Source organism: Sphaeramia orbicularis, chromosome 17 (genome assembly GCF_902148855.1).
Source record: "Sphaeramia orbicularis chromosome 17, fSphaOr1.1, whole genome shotgun sequence".
Classification (NCBI taxonomy): Eukaryota; Metazoa; Chordata; class Actinopteri; order Kurtiformes; family Apogonidae; genus Sphaeramia; species Sphaeramia orbicularis.
This window is the reverse complement of record NC_043973.1, coordinates 45,713,422-45,732,042: the sequence shown is the minus strand read 5'-3', so window position 1 is coordinate 45,732,042 and position 18,621 is coordinate 45,713,422. Positions and strand designations below refer to the sequence as shown.

The 18,621-nt window shown below is 34.7% G+C and overlaps 1 protein-coding gene across 1 annotated transcript in view; it reads right to left on the bottom strand.

Moving 5' to 3' along the window:
* The window catches only part of LOC115436957 (collagen alpha-1(XVIII) chain-like), a 95,436-nt gene extending 79,685 nt beyond the window's left edge, over nt 1-15,751 (bottom strand). The window contains 3 exon segments of the mRNA XM_030159985.1: nt 1,739-1,948; nt 4,305-4,492; nt 15,077-15,751. Coding sequence (XP_030015845.1) covers nt 1,739-1,948; nt 4,305-4,492; nt 15,077-15,431 — 753 coding nt within the window. The 5' untranslated portion in view covers nt 15,432-15,751.
* Nucleotides 15,752-18,621: the final 2,870 nt, after the last annotated feature.

Sequence of the window (18,621 nt, the reverse complement as noted above, 5' to 3'; positions counted from 1 at the left end):
AAAAACACATGTAAGGTGAAAGGAGCATGTATTTTAGAACATTAGAACTTAAGTGCTGATCCAGACCCCTGTCCACATCCACATGATCCTTTTGAACATCATTCCTTACATTAGTACCATTACTTCATGGTACCGAACAAAGCAGGTCCACTCACTGTTCATGCAGAGGTGGACCTTACAGACCCTGGAGACCACATTGGACCTGAGATTGTTGACTCACTGTCCTCACTGGAACTGTTGTTGTCACTGTCTTGGAATGTGTGCAGAAATGACCAAAACTCAGATTGCCCAATAAAGGGTTAAACAAGTGAAAAAGTGAGTATAGTTTACTAATACCCCCATCCCGTCACACAACACTTTGTCCCTCCTGCTCACTGATACCCTACCTACCCAGGGATTCATTCTGAGTCTTAACTTTCAATCTTTTTTTTTTTTTTTTTTTAACTAACTTTTCAAAAAAAAATTGTAAAAAATGCAAAAATTGAGAGAAAGGCATGTAGAAGCCAATAACGTAATAATGACTGATAACATAATAAATTTGCCTTTTTTAAAATGTAAAGGACCAATAACGTAATAACTGGCCAGTAACATAAGAAAAGTCCTGAACCGATAACATAATAACTTTTGGCCAGTAATGTAATAACTTATTACAGTATCGGTTGGTTATTACGTTATTGCCCTGGTAAAAAAAAAAAAAAATTTGCAAATGTAATAACTGAGCCAATAACATAATAATATATTAATATCACTGTATTTAAGTTTTATTTATTAGATATAACTGTGATAAAATCTCCCTCTCTCTCTCTTTCTCTCTCTCTCTCTCTCTCTCTCTCTCTCCATGTATTTGTCTTTTCAACTTGATGGTTAAAATGATCTCTAGTCTTGTCTGCAGCTCATTAGCCTTTCAAGCTATCTCCAAATGAAGTGGAAGCACACATTTACAAACATAGACAATGGTATGATATGAAATATGTATGACATGTTTGACATGTAACTCACTCTTAAAGATAGCAATTTTTTTTCACTTATGGATTTTTTGATTTCCCATAATTGACCACTAGATGGCAGTGATGTGACAGTGACTTTCTTCAGTTGTCCAAACTTCTTTGCTTCCTTTCTAGGACACATGTTGAAAGGTAATCAGTGATCAGTTTTGTTTGGTGAACAGTTCATGTTGTTGAAATTCTTGCAAATACCACGTACAATCTTATATATTTAGTGCAAGAGGATATTTCATTATTAGAGTGTATTCAAAGTTAACTGACTATACCTAGCTAACTGTTGGCTGGCTATTAGCATTATTAACTATTACAGTTTGATAATATCAGGGGGTATAAACAAGGCCTTTTCCATTTTTCTCTCCTTGTCTGTTTCTTCTTTGATTTAGACAAAGATGAACTCAGATTGTGTTAGAATTCACCCCATCATGTGTCACTGAGCAAGATGTAGTTCTAGTTCTACGTCTAAGGATGACTATGTGTTTTATATGTTTTATGTAGATTTTTTGTGTGGATGAAATCTCTGTCTGCTTCTCTGTCTTGACCAAATTTTTTATGTCAACAAGTTTTTTCCTGTTTAAATAAAGATTAATAGATAAAAAAAACAGTCAGATCAGGTTTCTGAAGTAAGTCTCATGTCCTACAAATCGAGGCTTAAATCTGACCAGTGGTATGTCCTCCACCTGTGCAGAGGTCAGAGGTCAGTGTCCGTCCTGTGTGACCCGCAGAGTGCCGCTCACCGTGAAGCGTGTCCACTGGTCGGTCATATCTGGGACGCTGAAGGCTGCGGCTTTGTGGCTGTGCGTGGCCTGCTCTTTGTCGGTGTAGTACAGCAGGATGCTCTGGAGACCCCCTCGGACCGGGGTCAGGGCCAGGCCCAGCTCCACCACCTTCTGACGGGCGTCGGTGATGGCGAAGAGGATGCCACCTCTCTGGGTCGTGGGACGCACCTGGAGTACAGGACAAACATCAGAAATAACATCCTAGTAATATAATAATAGCATACTATATAATAATAGCATCCTAGTAATGTAATAATAACATACTATATAATAATAACATCCTCGTAATGTAATAATAACATACTATATAATACTAACATCCTAATAATATAATAATAACATACTATATAAAAATAACATCCTCATAATGTAATAATAACATACTATATAATACTAACATCCTGATAATATAATAATAACATACTATACAATAATAACATCCTAATAATGTAATAATAACATACTATATAATAATAACATCCTAATAATATAATAATAACATACTATATAAAAATAACATCCTAATAATGTAATAATAACATACTAAATAATAATAACATCCTAACAATATAATAACATACTATATAATAATAACATCCTAATAATATAATAACATCCTATATAATAATAACATCCTAATTATTTAATAATAACATACTATATAATAACAACATCCTAATAATATAATAATAACATACTATATAATAATAACATCCTAATTATGTAATAATAACATACTATATAATAATAACATCCTAATAATATAATAATAACATACTATACAATAATAATATCCTAATAATGTAATAATAACATACTATATAATAATAACATCCTAATAATATAATAATAACATACTATATAATAATAACATCCTAATTATGTGATAATAACATACTATATAATAACAACATCCTAATAATATAATAATAACATACTATATAATAATAACATCCTAATAGTATAATAATAACATACTATATAATAATAACATCCTAGTAATGTAATAATAACATACTATATAATAATAACATCCTCGTAATGTAATAATAACATACTATATAATACTAACATCCTAATAATATAATAATAACATACTATACAATAATAACATCCTAATAATGTAATAATAACATACTATATAATAATAACATCCTAATAATATAATAATAACATACTATATAAAAATAACATCCTAATAATGTAATAATAACATACTATATAATAATAACATCCTCGTAATGTAATAATAACATACTATATAATACTAACATCCTAATAATATAATAATAACATACTATACAATAATAACATCCTAATAATGTAATAATAACATACTATATAATAATAACATCCTAATAATATAATAACATACTATATAGAAATAACATCCTAATAATGTAATAATAACATACTAAATAATAATAACATCCTAACAATATAATAACATACTATATAATAATAAGATCCTAATAATATAATAACATCCTATATAATAATAACATTCTAATTATTTAATAATAACATACTATATAATAACAACATCCTAATAATATAATAATAACATACTATATAATAATAACATCCTAATTATGTAATAATAACATACTATATAATAACAACATCCTAATAATATAATAATAACATACTATATAATAATAACATCCTAATAATGTAATAATAACATACTATATAATAATAACATCCTAATAATGTAATAATAACATACTATATAATAACAACCTCCTAATAATATAATAATAACATACTATATAATAATAACATCCTAATAATATAATAATAACATAATATATAATATATGATAACATCATTAGACCCAAAAGTTCCATTTATAATACAAAATCCTAGAATGTATGAAAGACGCTTAGGTGTAGAACTGCAGATTAGATTAGATTAGATTAGATTAGATTAGATTAGATTAGATCAGATTAGATTAGATTAGACCAGAGATCAGATTAGATTAGATTAGAATTTACTGATCCACTAACGGGGAAATTCAATTGTGAGGGTAGCAACAGAATAAATTCCAGGAAAAAAATGTGCATGCATAAAGATAGTGCAAAAAACAATGCAATGTAATAATAATAATAAGAAGAAGAAGAAGAAAAAGAAAAAGAAAACTATGACTAAATACATATTTACAACAGTGTCAGAAACGGTGATAAAAAGTTTCTTGGTTTGTAGGAAATTTGAGTGTGTTCTGATCTGATTTCTCATAATCAGGTTACTGCTGTTATCTGATAAAACATACCACATTATGCTGTTAACATGATGACTTGAATAAACTACAAAAATCAGATAATGATCAGAGTATTAGTGTGGATGTAAACGGATTCAATGTATTGATTCCTGCACTTTTTGGACATGAGGTGTTGTTATACTATCAGATTTCCACAAGGTGGCGACACACCGTGCCTTAAACAGAATGACTCCCAGTGTTTTGACATTATGACGGTATGTAGAAGGTTTAATAAGCCATCTGTGTTCAGCGCCTTCCTGTTACCGTGACGATGATGGCAAAGTCCCTGTAGAACGGCCCTGGAACGAAGGTCTTGGTGAGTCGACCGATGTTGGCTTCAGGCCCAAAGTTGTAGGCAGGAAACCCTTCATATCCAGGAGTGAAGGACACCGAGGGAGGAAGGGGGACGCCGATTAACTCCATCAGGTCAAGATGACCTCCTGAGCCTCGCTCTGATGGAGACGAAGATAGAGACAGGACAAAGCAACGTGAAAATGGTGGAAAAGACAAACAAATAAAGAGAGAAGCTGATGCCCATCATAATCCAAGTGTGTATCAGTTCTGAAGTGACTTTACTTTGTTTTCCAAGGCTCTGAAACAGTAAAGCACGCATTATATTCAGTTCAGTTCAGTTTGGTTTATTTTGAATTTGCAACAAAACAAAAGTAATCCTAATTAGTCCTTCGAAATAAAACAGATTGTAAGAAAACATGAAAAAAACATACGCATATACATGAAAACAGTCGTTTGCACATTTGAAAAGGAGTGGGACGAAGTATATAAATTATATGTTACGATATCTGACGCTAAAGCACATCACAGTAAATACGAGACTATATCAGTTAAGAATATCACAAATTACCAACATATAGCCGGAAAAATACACTAAAAAACTGAAAAATGCATATATTTGTCAAGGTAATGGATTTTTCTAACAGATAAGAGTGAGAGTAAATGATAACAAATAATAAATGACAAATAATAACAACATAATATTTAAATCTATTTAATTGTCTGCATGATATTGTTTCTTAAAATAAACCAAAACCAAATAAATAACCCTTTAGTACTTTATATCATTCTATTTCCTCAAAAAATACATACGAACCAGTGCAGAAGTCTTAGTCTGCCTTAATCTTTGTTGGTTTTTAGGGGGTTAAAATGATCACACATATTTATCTCTCATTCTCTTTTCTTCAGAATAAGAAACAAAATACAGGAAATATGTGCACACCCTTAAAAGACACACAAAAAACTGAAGTAAATGTGTTGTAAAGGTCAAAGTCACTATTTAGTGTGACCTCTGACCCCATGACAAGAAGCAGCACAAACAATTAGAAACAATAACCCTAAGCTGGTAGAAAACATCAGAAAATTATTGCCATAAATCTCATATTGTCTGAACAAAAAGGTTAAAGACATGCTAAGTGCAAAGGGAGGTCACACCACTTTGGTTTATAGAAGCTGAAACTTTAGTTTTAAATTAGATCTAAATATAGATACTGAGAAATGCAGAACTTTACTAAACCAACAAACACAATGTTGGACTGAGACTTTTGCACAGAACTATATGGATATTACATATATGTTATAAAACATAAAATATAAAAAAAAAAATAGTCATGTAAAAACAATAACAACACTTAAGTCATCTGCAATGAGCATTAACACTTCACAATGAAAACACAAATGGAAATACAATTCAAGATACGACTGAATTTTTAAAAATGTTCGATAATAATTTGATTTAAGGAGGAACTATGAATATGTTGTGTATCATCCTGCTTCCTTGGCTATTCAGTACACATTTAAACACAATACAGTAAAAAAGAAGCATTATGGTCATTTGGACATTCAGAGGCTCCGTAGTTACCATGGAAACACCATCATCTTCTACAACATTGATTCACCAGTAAAACCCACGGAGTTGGATCAATGACAGTGGATGGAGATACTTGTTTTTACATTCAGTTATTGATATCTTTGCTGAAAAAGTCACTTTTTCTTCAGTTTTCTGTGTTTCTGATAGAAAAAACTTAGAATTTACTCTGAATATTTACGTATTTATGAACATCTACATGATCAGTAAATTAAATATCACAAAATACACAATTTTCACTGAAAAACAGCAAAATATAGATGATAATATTGTAATAAATGATGATAAATCACTTAAGAAAGGTTAAATCAGGAACACTCACAAAAATAGCTTTAGGTCTTTATGGGTTAATGTAATTCATAACATAAAACCTATGAATTTCGGGCTAAAAACATGAGAATTTCTGAACAGGGAACCAAACTGGAGTAAGAATAAGCTGCTGGTCATAAATAGATTTAACAACCGTTAATAAATAAACACAAACTAAAACCCTCGAAGCCCCCCCTTTATTCCCACCTGTAGATTCCATCTTCACACATCAGCTACCACTAAAGTGTCCTTATCATCCTGACATGACTTTAATTGGACTGGATATGGACCAGACACCGGCTACGCCTCACTACACCTCCTCTGCTACCCATAATCCACCACAGAGGTGCTGGTGGTGTGAGGACTCAGTAACATATGTGAAGAGATGACTTCACATTCCCCTGATTCCCCCCGACTATGGAGTCTGTCTCCCGTAGCGACAAACTCTCATCTCCACATTCAAGTTTAGCTCAGGGTTTCCCCTTTTTAGACACCACCTGAGTTAAAGACACAGACTGTGGGTTTTTTTGGGAGTGGGCGGTAGACAGGTGGAAACGTGTTAAACTTAAGGGTGGATGATTTATTTAAAATTATACGGCATGTGTCATCATATATTTAAAGGGCTCATATTTCTCTAAACCCACTTTTATTAGTCTGTGGTTCATTTATTTGTGTATTTGGACCCTAATAGTTCAGACAGTTTGAATTTGAACCCTCCAGGTGCTGCAAAGCTAGCATTACATTCGTTTTGGCAAAAATCCAGTGGATTTCTACAACCTGTTTCAATTCCTTCTTAATTTATTACATTTTATAACTAGTTACATCACAACATTTGCACATATAAGGTCAAGACTTCCAACGAACATTTCTCCGAGTACAACATAATTGTTTGTCAGCAGCAGCAGCAGTTGTAGTAAAAACTGAAAATATGTCCAAACTTCGAGCAAATTACCTAAAATGTACAAACTCAAGTGGCTGAATGGGACAGAAAAGCACAGTCAACAGCCTAGAGGGGGCGGGGCATGAAGTGACTCGTGTGCATTTAAAGGGCCGGCGCTCCAAACCACCTTTCTGATGTCATTACTCAGAAATAAACTGAAGGAACTAGTCTCTCCTGATACATTCAAAGTCATTTTAAATCAGTAAGAAAAGAACAAATGTGGATGTAGATGTTTTTCTAAATGATTGAATTGGGTTCAGCTTTGAGATGCTTTTAAGGAACATTGTTATTATACTTTTAGTACCATTAAAAAAATGGTAATGTTTTATATGTATGTTCTTATCAGTTTTAAGTTTGTTTTTAGTACTGACTTTCATTGTGTTTATGTATATTAGTGTGGATGTATGGCTGTGATTTCCATTTTGTGTAACTTCTCCTGCTGCTGCTGCTGTCTTGGCCAGGACACTCTTGAAAAAGAGATTTTTAATCTCAGTGAGCTTTATTCCTGGTTAAATAAAGGTTATAATAATAATAATAATAATAATAATAATAATAATAATAATAATAATAATAATAATAATAATAGGGTTGAAGATGGACCTGTGGAGTTGAATTAATGAAGAATTCAGATTATTTTTTAATTCTTTTTAAGATTCTTCTTAAAAAAGCAAAATATTACTCCTTTAAGAAAGGTGACATATAGAGAAAAATTAATTTGGGAAGTGCCACATAGGTAGCTCTGGGTCTTTATGGGTTAAATAGACAATATCAACCCTGTCCCTGCCTCAAAACATGACACTGTATATGCATTATGACATTAAACTGGAATCCTATTGAACTGAATACCTAACACACAACAATAAATAAAGCTGACTCACTTTACATACAAAACAGAGTAGTAATAGTTGAAATTATTGCAGAACTAATCCAGTAAAACTACTTGTAAAGCATACAGCTAGGAGTCATTTTAAAGCATTTTGTGCCATTATTTTCCTTAAAAATACATAATTCCATTTTTAAAAAGCTAAATATCACTCCTTTAATTTGGATTGTACATTTGCTTTTGTTGGCGGTTGTATGGTGCTTTTTATATATCCAAAACAAAACCATTCATTCATTCATTCAAGTAAAAAGGTCAAAACACACTTCCAACCTCCATCCCAGTGCCTCTAAAATCCTTGAGCGAACCTCTGTATTGCACACATGCACACATTAATAGAGATCTATTTGACCACACATCAAACACACTTCACCCACATGGACACACACAGTGGTGGACTAGACAAACCCACATATGGGGGTCTCTAATTCATCAGCCTGACCAACTGGAAACATACCTGATTAGAGGCTTTAGTGGGTATGCGTGAGGGTGGGCTTCTGCGCACCCCACACACAACCACAACAAGTGACACCGTACACATTTATACATTTATTGTTGCAAACACAGGTGGTGAGGTGGGCAAACACACACCAAAGCGCTCACACCTCCAGTCCAGATGTGCAGTCATTAGCACTCTGTAATGACCGAAGGGAACAGAGAAACGCTGCACTTAGGGAAGTCAAAGCACAACCACTGGGTTTGGACGTCGACTCCCGCACTGAGAGGTGGACGTTAAAGAACGGACGATATTATTGTTGGAATCTGGTCTGAGAACAACTCTGCAACGAAGAGCAGCTGGTGATTACGAGTCATAACTTGGAGGGCGGCCAGGTCAAGATACTGAGGAGACCAGTTCACATTATTAGCACTGGGAAGGGTTCTCATGAGGCAGAGAGGTCGAAAAAAGAAAAGAAAACAGAGGAAGACACTGACTCACTGCAAAAATCTAAATATTACCACGTGTGTTTTTCAAATTTCTAGACAAAATATCTCATCACACTTAAAATAAGACATAATCACCTAAAGAGTAACTTGTGAGATTTAAGAACTTATAGAAGACAATAATAAAAAATAATACTAATACAACTTGAATTAAGCAAAAAAATCTTGAATTAAGCAAAAAAAAATCTTGAATTAAGTAAAAAAAAAAAAAAAAATCTTAAATTAAGCCAAAGAATCTTGAATTAAGCAAAAAAAATCTTGAATTAAGCAGAAAAAAATATCGAATTAAGTAAAAAAACATCTTAAATTAAGCCAAAAAATCTTGAATTAAGCAAAAAATCTTGAATTAAGCAAAAAAATATTAAATTAAGCAAAAACATCTTGAATTAAGCAAAAAAATAATAACTTGAATTAAGCAAAAACATCTTAAATTAAGCAGAAAAAAATATCTTGAATTAAGCAAAAAAAAAAAAAAAAGCATCTGTCAACGCAACAAGTGAAAATTATCTCGGTAAAATTTCTTGAAATGAGATTTTCCAGATCTATTGTCTAAAAATAAGTTCTTATATCTCACTGAAAAGTTACTCTCTAGGTGATTATGTCTTATTTTAAGTGTGATGAGATATTTGATCTAGAAATGAGAAAAATACACTTGGTAAGATTTTGAGTTTTGCAGTGCTTAGACACTAACAAGAACATTGGAATCACAAAATGTAGATCAGGGGTGTCAAACATAAGGCCCATGGCCCAAAATTGGCCCTAGGATGAATTTGAAAGTGCAAAAATTACACTTAACACTTTATCAGGCAAGTGACTATATTTGGCCATTTCCGTATACATTACAAGACAGTGACAGCAACAGGATGGATGGATGGATGGATGGATGGATGGATGGATGGATGGATGGATGGATGGATGGATGGATGGATGGATGGATGGATGGATAGATAGATAGATAGATAGATAGATAGATAGATAGATAGATAGATAGATAGATAGATAGATAGATAGATAGATAGATAGATAGATAGATAGATTTAACTGAATGTCTTTGGACCAACTGAGACTTTAAGGACGTCATCTGGAATTTTGGGAAAGGAAAGAAGGAAGGAAGGACAGGAAGGAAAAGAAGACAATGCAACATACTACATTTTGAACTGAAGTTCAACATAAATATCTCAACTAAACATTCATTCTTGGTGTCCAGTGCTTAAATATCCACTAATTTTAATATTTTAAGTACTTGATAGTGAGTGAATGCAAACTTTAAGCGGTGAAAATGAGAAAAATGAGTTCAGTTAAACCCAAAAGTACACCAGCCTCTACTGTAGGTCACTCTTATTCATGTTTTTAATCACAGAATACCAACATCTACTCTAACCCCTCAGTCTAATCCCAGTCCTGTTGGCAACATGAATGCCTGATCAGCTTGTACAGACTTATAAAACCAACATTAACAAGTCGCTGAACGCTGCCACGTATAACCTTCTAAACCCACCTTGACCCTGTTGTGCCACTCAAAGGCTTCCCACTGCCCGGCCCACTCTCTACATTTCTCAGACTCCAAAAAAAAGAGCCAGTGCATAAAAAAAAAAAATCAGAGTACAATTGTGTCGCATACCAGCAGGCTGCAGAAACAATAACCAGGCCCGTCTGTTGCCCTTTAAAGAAACACTATTCAAGATACATCGTAAGTAGAGGTCGACCGGATTTTTAAAGGCCAAAGTCATAATAATAGTTTGGAACAGGAAAATGTGGATTAACCCATAAAGACCCAAACAGCCACTGGCAACCAAAACCATGTACTGATCTAAAATGTTTAATAACTTCTGTGCAACTAAACCTATTGATATGTTAAAATGATTAGTATAAAATATAGTTTGTCATCTTTTCATGGTCATCAGATATGACCCATTTGGACGTTCAGGAAACACCGTCATCTTCTACAACATTGATTCACCAGTTAAACCCACCGAGTTGGATCAATGACAGTGAATGGACACACTTGAATTTACATTCAGTTAATGATATCTTTGCTGAAAAAGTCACTTTTTCATCAGTTTTCTCTGTTTTTGATATAATAAACCTTGACTTCAAACTGAGCATTTTATGAACATCTACATGATAAGTCTCTGCCTGTCTTTAAATCACGTCTAAAAACGCACTTTTTCTCATTGGCTTTTAATCAATGAGTGACATGTCTTTTTTTTTTTTATGCTGTTTTTATCAGATTTTAATTTGTCTTTCTTTTTATGATGGTTGTATTTTGTTGTTCTCAGCCCGCTTTACACCCTGTGTTATCACTAGTTTTACTTACTTATTTAATCCCTTGTTTTATGTTTGGTGTACGGCACTTTGGCCAGCTGTAAAGTTCTTAAAGTGCATTACATATAAAGTTGGTATGGTACGGTATGGTATGGTATGGTATGGAGTAAATTAAATACAGGAAAATACATGATTTTCACTGAAAAAAGTAATATAATATTATAATAAACAAGAAAAGCACTAGTAGAGCGCAGACCTCCGCCATGGCAGACTTCTTTTCCCGTCATGCAGCGTGGTACTGCGCTCCCTGTCAACAGTCATGGGCAACACGACATGATTATCTCCCAAAATATCTCCCAAAATATTAGTCCTATCAACTTGACGAGATATTTAATGTGGAGATGGGACTATTCCTCAACTGTAGGTACCAAATTGGCCAGTTAAAAAAGTCTCAGTTTCTCAGAACTGTGCAGATACACACACAGATGCTCTGAGACCTTCCAGTATTATGATATAGACTAGAGCGTTGAGCCCTGGGGAACAACGGGTCATATTAGTACCAATTTTAATTTGTAAGTAATTACCTCCGGCAAGGAGGTTATGTTTTTGCCAGCGTTGGTTTGTCTGTCTGTCTGTCTGTCTGTCTGTTTGTTTGTTACCTCCGCCAAGGAGGTTATGTTTTTGCCAGCGTTGGTTTGTTTGTTTGTTTGTCTGTCCGTTAGTGTGCAACATAACTCAAAAAGTTATGGACAGATTTTGATGAAATTTTCAGGGTTTGTTGGAAATGGGATAAGGAAGAAATGATTAACTTTTGGGGGTGATCCGGAAGAAATCCTGGATTCTGGATCACTTTGAAATTTTCGTTAACATTGTGGTAAATGGGGCCAAAATTTTCATTTCCCAATATCTCGCTTAATTATTGACCAAAACTCATGAAATTTAACTCAGGAATTGACAATGGGGTCCTCTATCACATTTCAAAGGCTGATCTGGATCTGATCCAGAAGGCGGATTTTATCTCAATTTATGTAAAAAATGGGGGTGCCCTTACTTTTTGGCCTACTGTGCCTTTAATTTGGATAAAAATTTCAGGAAATGTTGATACTGGCACAAGGAACAAATGATTAAATTTTGGTGGTGATCGGGGGTGGGGGGGCCCACTGATCAGCCTTGGCGGAGGTCTGCGCTCTCTGAGTGCTTCTAGTTACTTTGTCTGTCTGTCTGTGTGCAAGATAACTCAAAAAGTTACGGACAGATTTGGATGAAAATTTCAGGAAATGTTGATACTGGCACAAGGAACAAATGATTAAATTATGGTGGTGATCGGGGGTGGGAGGGCCCACTGATCAGCCTTGGCGGAGGTCTGCGCTCTCTGAGTGCTTCTAGTTACTTTGTCTATCTGTCTGTGTGCAAGATAACTCAAAAAGTTACGGACAGATTTGGATGAAAATTTCAGGAAATGTTGATACTGGCACAAGGAACAAATGATTCAATTATGGTGGTGATCGGGGGTGGGGGGGCCCACTGATCTGCCTTGGCGGAGGTCTGCGCTCTCCAAGTGCTTTTCTAGTTAGTAAATGCATCATTTCTGTTTTTAATTTCATTTCCCATTATGCAGGGTGGTTCTGCGCTTCTGGTCAACTGAGCAATGGGATTGTAAGGCTATTGTATTCCAAAATGACTAATATCTCCCAAAATATTGGTCCTATCAACTCGCCGAGACATTTAATGTGGAGATGGGACTATTCCTCAACTGTACGAACCAAACTGACCAGTTAAAAAAGTCTCAATTTCTCAGAACTGTGCAGACACACACACACACACACATGCTCTAAGACCTTCCAATATTATGATATAGAAGATTCTGAAGCTTCGTTTAATGACTTCAACCAGGAAGCTAAAGTTCGGATGCGAATGGATTTTTGTGCAGGCTGCACATCAAACAAAAAAGGTGACAAAAAGTTTCATTAAAAAAAAAAAAAAAGTCAGGCCAACCTTAGTTTGTATGCAATTCTCAGTCTCTGCATTAAGATACAACCAGGATATACAGGACGTTCAGTATGTACAGCATTAAAAACTAAACTTTCATGAAAACAAGACCAAAGTGACCATATTTAGTCTGACCTCCCTTTGCCTTTGACATGTCTTGAACTCCTTTTCAGACAAAATGAGATTTACTGCATTCATTTCCAGGCGTTTTACACCAGGTTTCATTCAACACATGTCAAACATTTTTTATTGTTTGGGCAGTTTTTTGTCATAGGAACAGAGGTCACACTAAATACTGACTTTAGAATGTAGGAAACATTTAGCTCTCATTTTTTGACTATTGTATCTGATAAAAAGAGACAGGAAAATAAATGTATGTGCTCATTACAACCAAAAACAACAAAGCTAAAGGTGGCCTAAGACTCCTACACAGTATTGTATTAACCCTTAAAGCTACTTTTGTTGCAGTTCCAAAATGAATTTTTTTCCCAAGTTCATCTTTCTTAAGTCATTTAGTGCCATCTATTATAAAATGATCCGCTATATTTTGCATTTTTCAGTGAAATCTATCTATCTATCTATCTATCTATCTATCTATCTATCTATCTATCTATCTATCTATCTATCTATCTATCTATCTATCTATCTATCTATCTATCTATCTATCTATCTATCTATCAGAAGAGGGTTATTTTATCAGAAAAGAGAAGAAACTTTTTTTAAGTTTCACATAAAGACCAAGTGCTACTTTTGTGACAGTTCCAATTTTTTTTCTCTCTATTTACCCTTTCTTAAGTGATTCATCATCATTTATTCTAACATTATCCTCCTTATTTTGCTTTTTTTTTTGTGAAAATCTGGCATTTTGCAATCTGATCATATACATGTTCATAAAAGCTCAGGGTAAAATTGAGGTCATTATATTATAAAAGAGAAGAAGAGACTTTAAATATATCATGAAGTGAACATAAAAACATCCAGTCATTGATCCAACTCCATGGGTTTTACTATTAAACCAATGTTTCAGAAGGTGATGGTGTGTCCATTCACTACAGAGCCTCTGAACGTCCAAATGGGTCATATGTGATGATCATGAAAAGATGACAAACTGCATTTTACATGAATTATTTCAACATATTGACAGGTTTAATGATTCAACAGTTCTTAAACATTTTATATCAGTAGATGACTTTGGTTGCCAGTGGCTGCTTGGGTCTTTGAGGGTTTATAAAAACAATCAGAGATTATAGTAAAACAAATATTTTCAGATTATTTGGAAATTTTGCAGCATTAAAATAAAGTAGCTGCACTAAGTGAGGGTATATGAAATGGAACTCAAGGTGTAAACTTTCATCTTTTGGATTGAAGTAGATCCTGCTCTTCTATCCAGTCCAATCCAATCCAATCCAACTTTATTTGTAAAGCACTTTAAAACAACCACAATGGACCAAAGTGCTGTACAGAAAAAAAACAACAACAACAAAATAACAGAGTAAAATACAAGAACAGATTAAAAGACATAGAACTGTAAAAAATAAAATTTAAAATAAAAATAAAAAATAAATAAAAATACAGAAGAATAGATAAAACCCACATAAAAGAATAAAATACAAGAATAGATGAAAACATAAAAAGCTGTACAATTAGAAACTATATTCTATCAGTAAGAACAAGTAACCTAATCTAAATTCACTCTTGAATGTTTCTTTTTTGTCATATTTTGCTGCTGTAAACATTGCTATTTCCCCAGGGTGTGATCATTAAAGTCATATCTTATCTTCTAAATCTGGATGTGAAGTCTTGTCCCTTTGACCCCCCCCTGTCAGACTCACCATTCTTCCAGCGTTTCAGTGGTTTGTACTGAGCCCTGGCTTTGCTGCTTCCATCTGCGTTCTCCTCTGGAGGTAACGTCACAGGTTCAGCGGTGCTGTACGCACTGACCCAAACTCCGAGAACGGGTGTGGGGCTCTCCGTCTGAGTACTACCCCCCCATTCGGTTGTCCCCGGGTGTTCTGAAGGGCCCGGGGAGGTGTTAGATGGAGATGGAGATGGAGATGGAGAGGTGATGGAGGCAGGAGAAGCTCTGGGGCTGGGTTTGGGGTTCGCAAAGAAAAAACTCCACCACTGAGCTTGGACGGGAGAAGAGAGGAGCACCAGGAGGGCGAGAGAGAAACCAGGGGCTCCCATCCTCTTCAGGGTCTCACATGGATGGAAAAGCACAATAATGAAGGGAGGCCCTGGTAGTCCTGCAGACAGGTGGACGGTCCAGGTCCAGCTGGGAGAGGATGTAGAAGTCAATCTGTGGAGTCCAGGAGATCCAGACTGAAGGAATAAGATGAGACGCTCTTACAGTCCTTCACTTCTTCTTCTTCTTCTCCTTCTTCTTCTGTCGTTATATCGTCCCTTTCTCCGTCTGCCTCTGTTTCTGTTTGTAGCCTGACATCTCTCTCCCTCTGTGTAATTACTGACTCCCCCTCCTCCAGCTTCTACAACACATACTTGGTTTTCTCTCCCTTTTTTTCCCCTCAGACTGGGGAGATTAGAGAGTCCCAGTCCGTTCACTACTCCTCCCACCTCCTCCTCCTCCTCCTCCTCCTCCTCCTCCTCCTCTCCTGCCATCCCTGTGTGTTTTCTGTATATTGCCTGACATCGGTAACAACCACAGACACGCAGGGTCACATTCACGAGGCTGCAAGTGCAAAAACCTTTGTGTTGCTGTAGTGATCACTGGGTTCATTTTAAAGGGACCACATCTCTGCTAGGAAGATATTTTACAACTGCGCATAATAAATAAACCCAGAACAAGCTAGAATTCATGTACAGTGTTCAGGCTGCCAAAAGGTCAAATATCAAGGCAGGGAAAAGTCTATATATGGATACTGAGGAAAGCATTCCGCTCTTAATTTCCTATGGGACATTAAAAAAAATCAAAATACAGTGAGATTATGAGAGTTTTAGCTCTTTTACCGGCATAAAATAATGATTTTGACATTTATTTACTAACTATCAGTGCATTTTTTTGTTTTAACACAAGTTTAGTTTCTGCAATTTTTTATGTCCTCCATATTGTCACCTTCCTAAACTAATTGCCTGTGTCTTTTTTTTTTTTTTTCAGATTTTTCAGGAAACACAAAAAACTTTACCAGAAATTGATCATCATTTTTGTCAATTCATCATTTTGACTCGCGCAATTATTTTGGGAAGGTGACGATATGTTTCTGAGGTACACTGTGGAATGATTAAAAGCATTTTACAAGTTTCAACGACCTTCACTCATAAATAAATCACATTAATGGAAAGAATCAATTTGTGACGCTGCCAAAACAACTGAACTGATTATATGCTTATGTTTCGACACTTCTTTATTAATTAAATATCCAAAATATCCAAAAACTTTAACTAGAGTTTAACTTTAGGCAGTTCAATATCCTAATATTCAATATACTTTAATAATAAAATGTCTTAATTCTGCAACTAAGACAAGAAAAAGAACAGTGTCAACATTATGCCTGCTCTAGTTTTTAATTCACTTGTCTAAAATTAAGATGAGGAACAGTAATGCTATGCTAATTGGAAGCTTTTATTAAGTGTGGATATTTTTTCGGCTCCCAGCTCTCACTGGAACAGAGGGAGAGAGGCCCCGGACTGATGATGACAAAGAGAAGCTTGTTCTGTTGTATTGTGCTTCTCTAAATGTTTGGTGAGGTCCAGGATAAGGGCCGCTGAAGATGGCTCACAGGACAGAGGTGTTTGTTTACAGCAGGTTGAGACTAATGACTCGAGGTCGTGGTCACTACAAATGTTTGTGGAACTTTGCTCAATTTCCACGCTTCTCCATATGCAAGAAAACCCGAACTAAACAAAGTCAATTATGCTAAAATAAACACTACCTATAGTCAGCCGTGGCTTCAGTGTCTGCACAGTCAGTTCACAATTACTGCTCAGATCTGTTTGTTTAGTTGGATGAACCGGTGCTGAACTGACCCACATGTTAAAAAGTACAACAAAGACGTCACAGGCAACACAATGTCATGTAGAAACACACATGGAGGATGAAGTCAGTGTTTATGGTTTGATTTATACGCTCACGTGCAGTGGGAGGATCGCAAATTTGTGAAAAGATAATGAAGATGAGCAGAAAGAGAGTGTACAGGTATAGTTGATAAGATAAGACAAGATAAGATAAGATAAGATAAGAAAAGATAAGACAAGAATGGACAAGACAAGGCAAGATAAGAATAGACAAGATAAGATGAAACAAGAATGACAAGAATGTACAAAACAATAATCGACTAGAATAGACAAGACGGGATAAGACAAGATAAGATAAGATAAGATAAGATAAGATAAGATAAGAATAGACAAGATGAGACAATAGACTAGAATAGACAAGACAAGGTAAGATAAGACAAGACAAAACAAGAATGGACAGGAATGGACAAGACAAAATAAGACAAGATAAGATAAAATAAGACAATAATAGACTATAATAGATTATAATAGATAAGATAAGATAAGATAAGATAAGATAAGATAAGATAAGATAAGATAAGATAAGATAAGATAGACTTTATTGATCCCACCTTGGGGAAATTTCTCATTTGACAGCAGCAAAAAAAAAAAAAAACACATAAAGTACAAGAAAGACAGAAAACACAATACACTTGTGAAACATAAAATATAAAGAGAAAAAAGAAGTATTATAAACAACATAAGCTGATTGAGATCAGGGGTGTCAAACATACGGCCCAAATATGGCCTAAAACCAGGCTGTGAGATGAATTTGCGAATGTCAAAAATGTGAATAATTACGCAAAAATGTGAATAATCTGTAATGTCTTTAAAAATATATATATATGTGCAGTTTTAACAATACTCTGCCTGTTAATGTCATTATTTACAGGGAATTATGATAATATTTTACTGGTTCGGCCCTCCTTCAGATAAAATAAACTAAAATGAGTTTGACACCTCTGGTCTACACTGATGTTAACATCAGATGAATAAAGCTGATCAGATTGAAGACCTGTACTGTATTTGATTTAATACAAATAGAAGGCTATACTCAGACTACAAGCAAAAACAGCCCAAGTCTCATTTTTTTGTTCATATGGGACAGAGTTTTGTTTTCGTCATCACAGTGTGAACAGTAGGTGGAGTCTGATCCTTTCAATTCCGATCTGTTATTTTCCATATGTGGTCCTACATCAGATCCAGGCCTGATTTTTAACAAAACAACCCCAGTCTCAGAATTCATGAGGCTTTTCTGACGCTTTAAACTGAGATTCATCGCTGCTCTGCACCACATGGAGTAACTCAAATACTATAAAAAAGTCCAAATGACTTCAACCGTAAACACCTACAGCAGTAAAACACA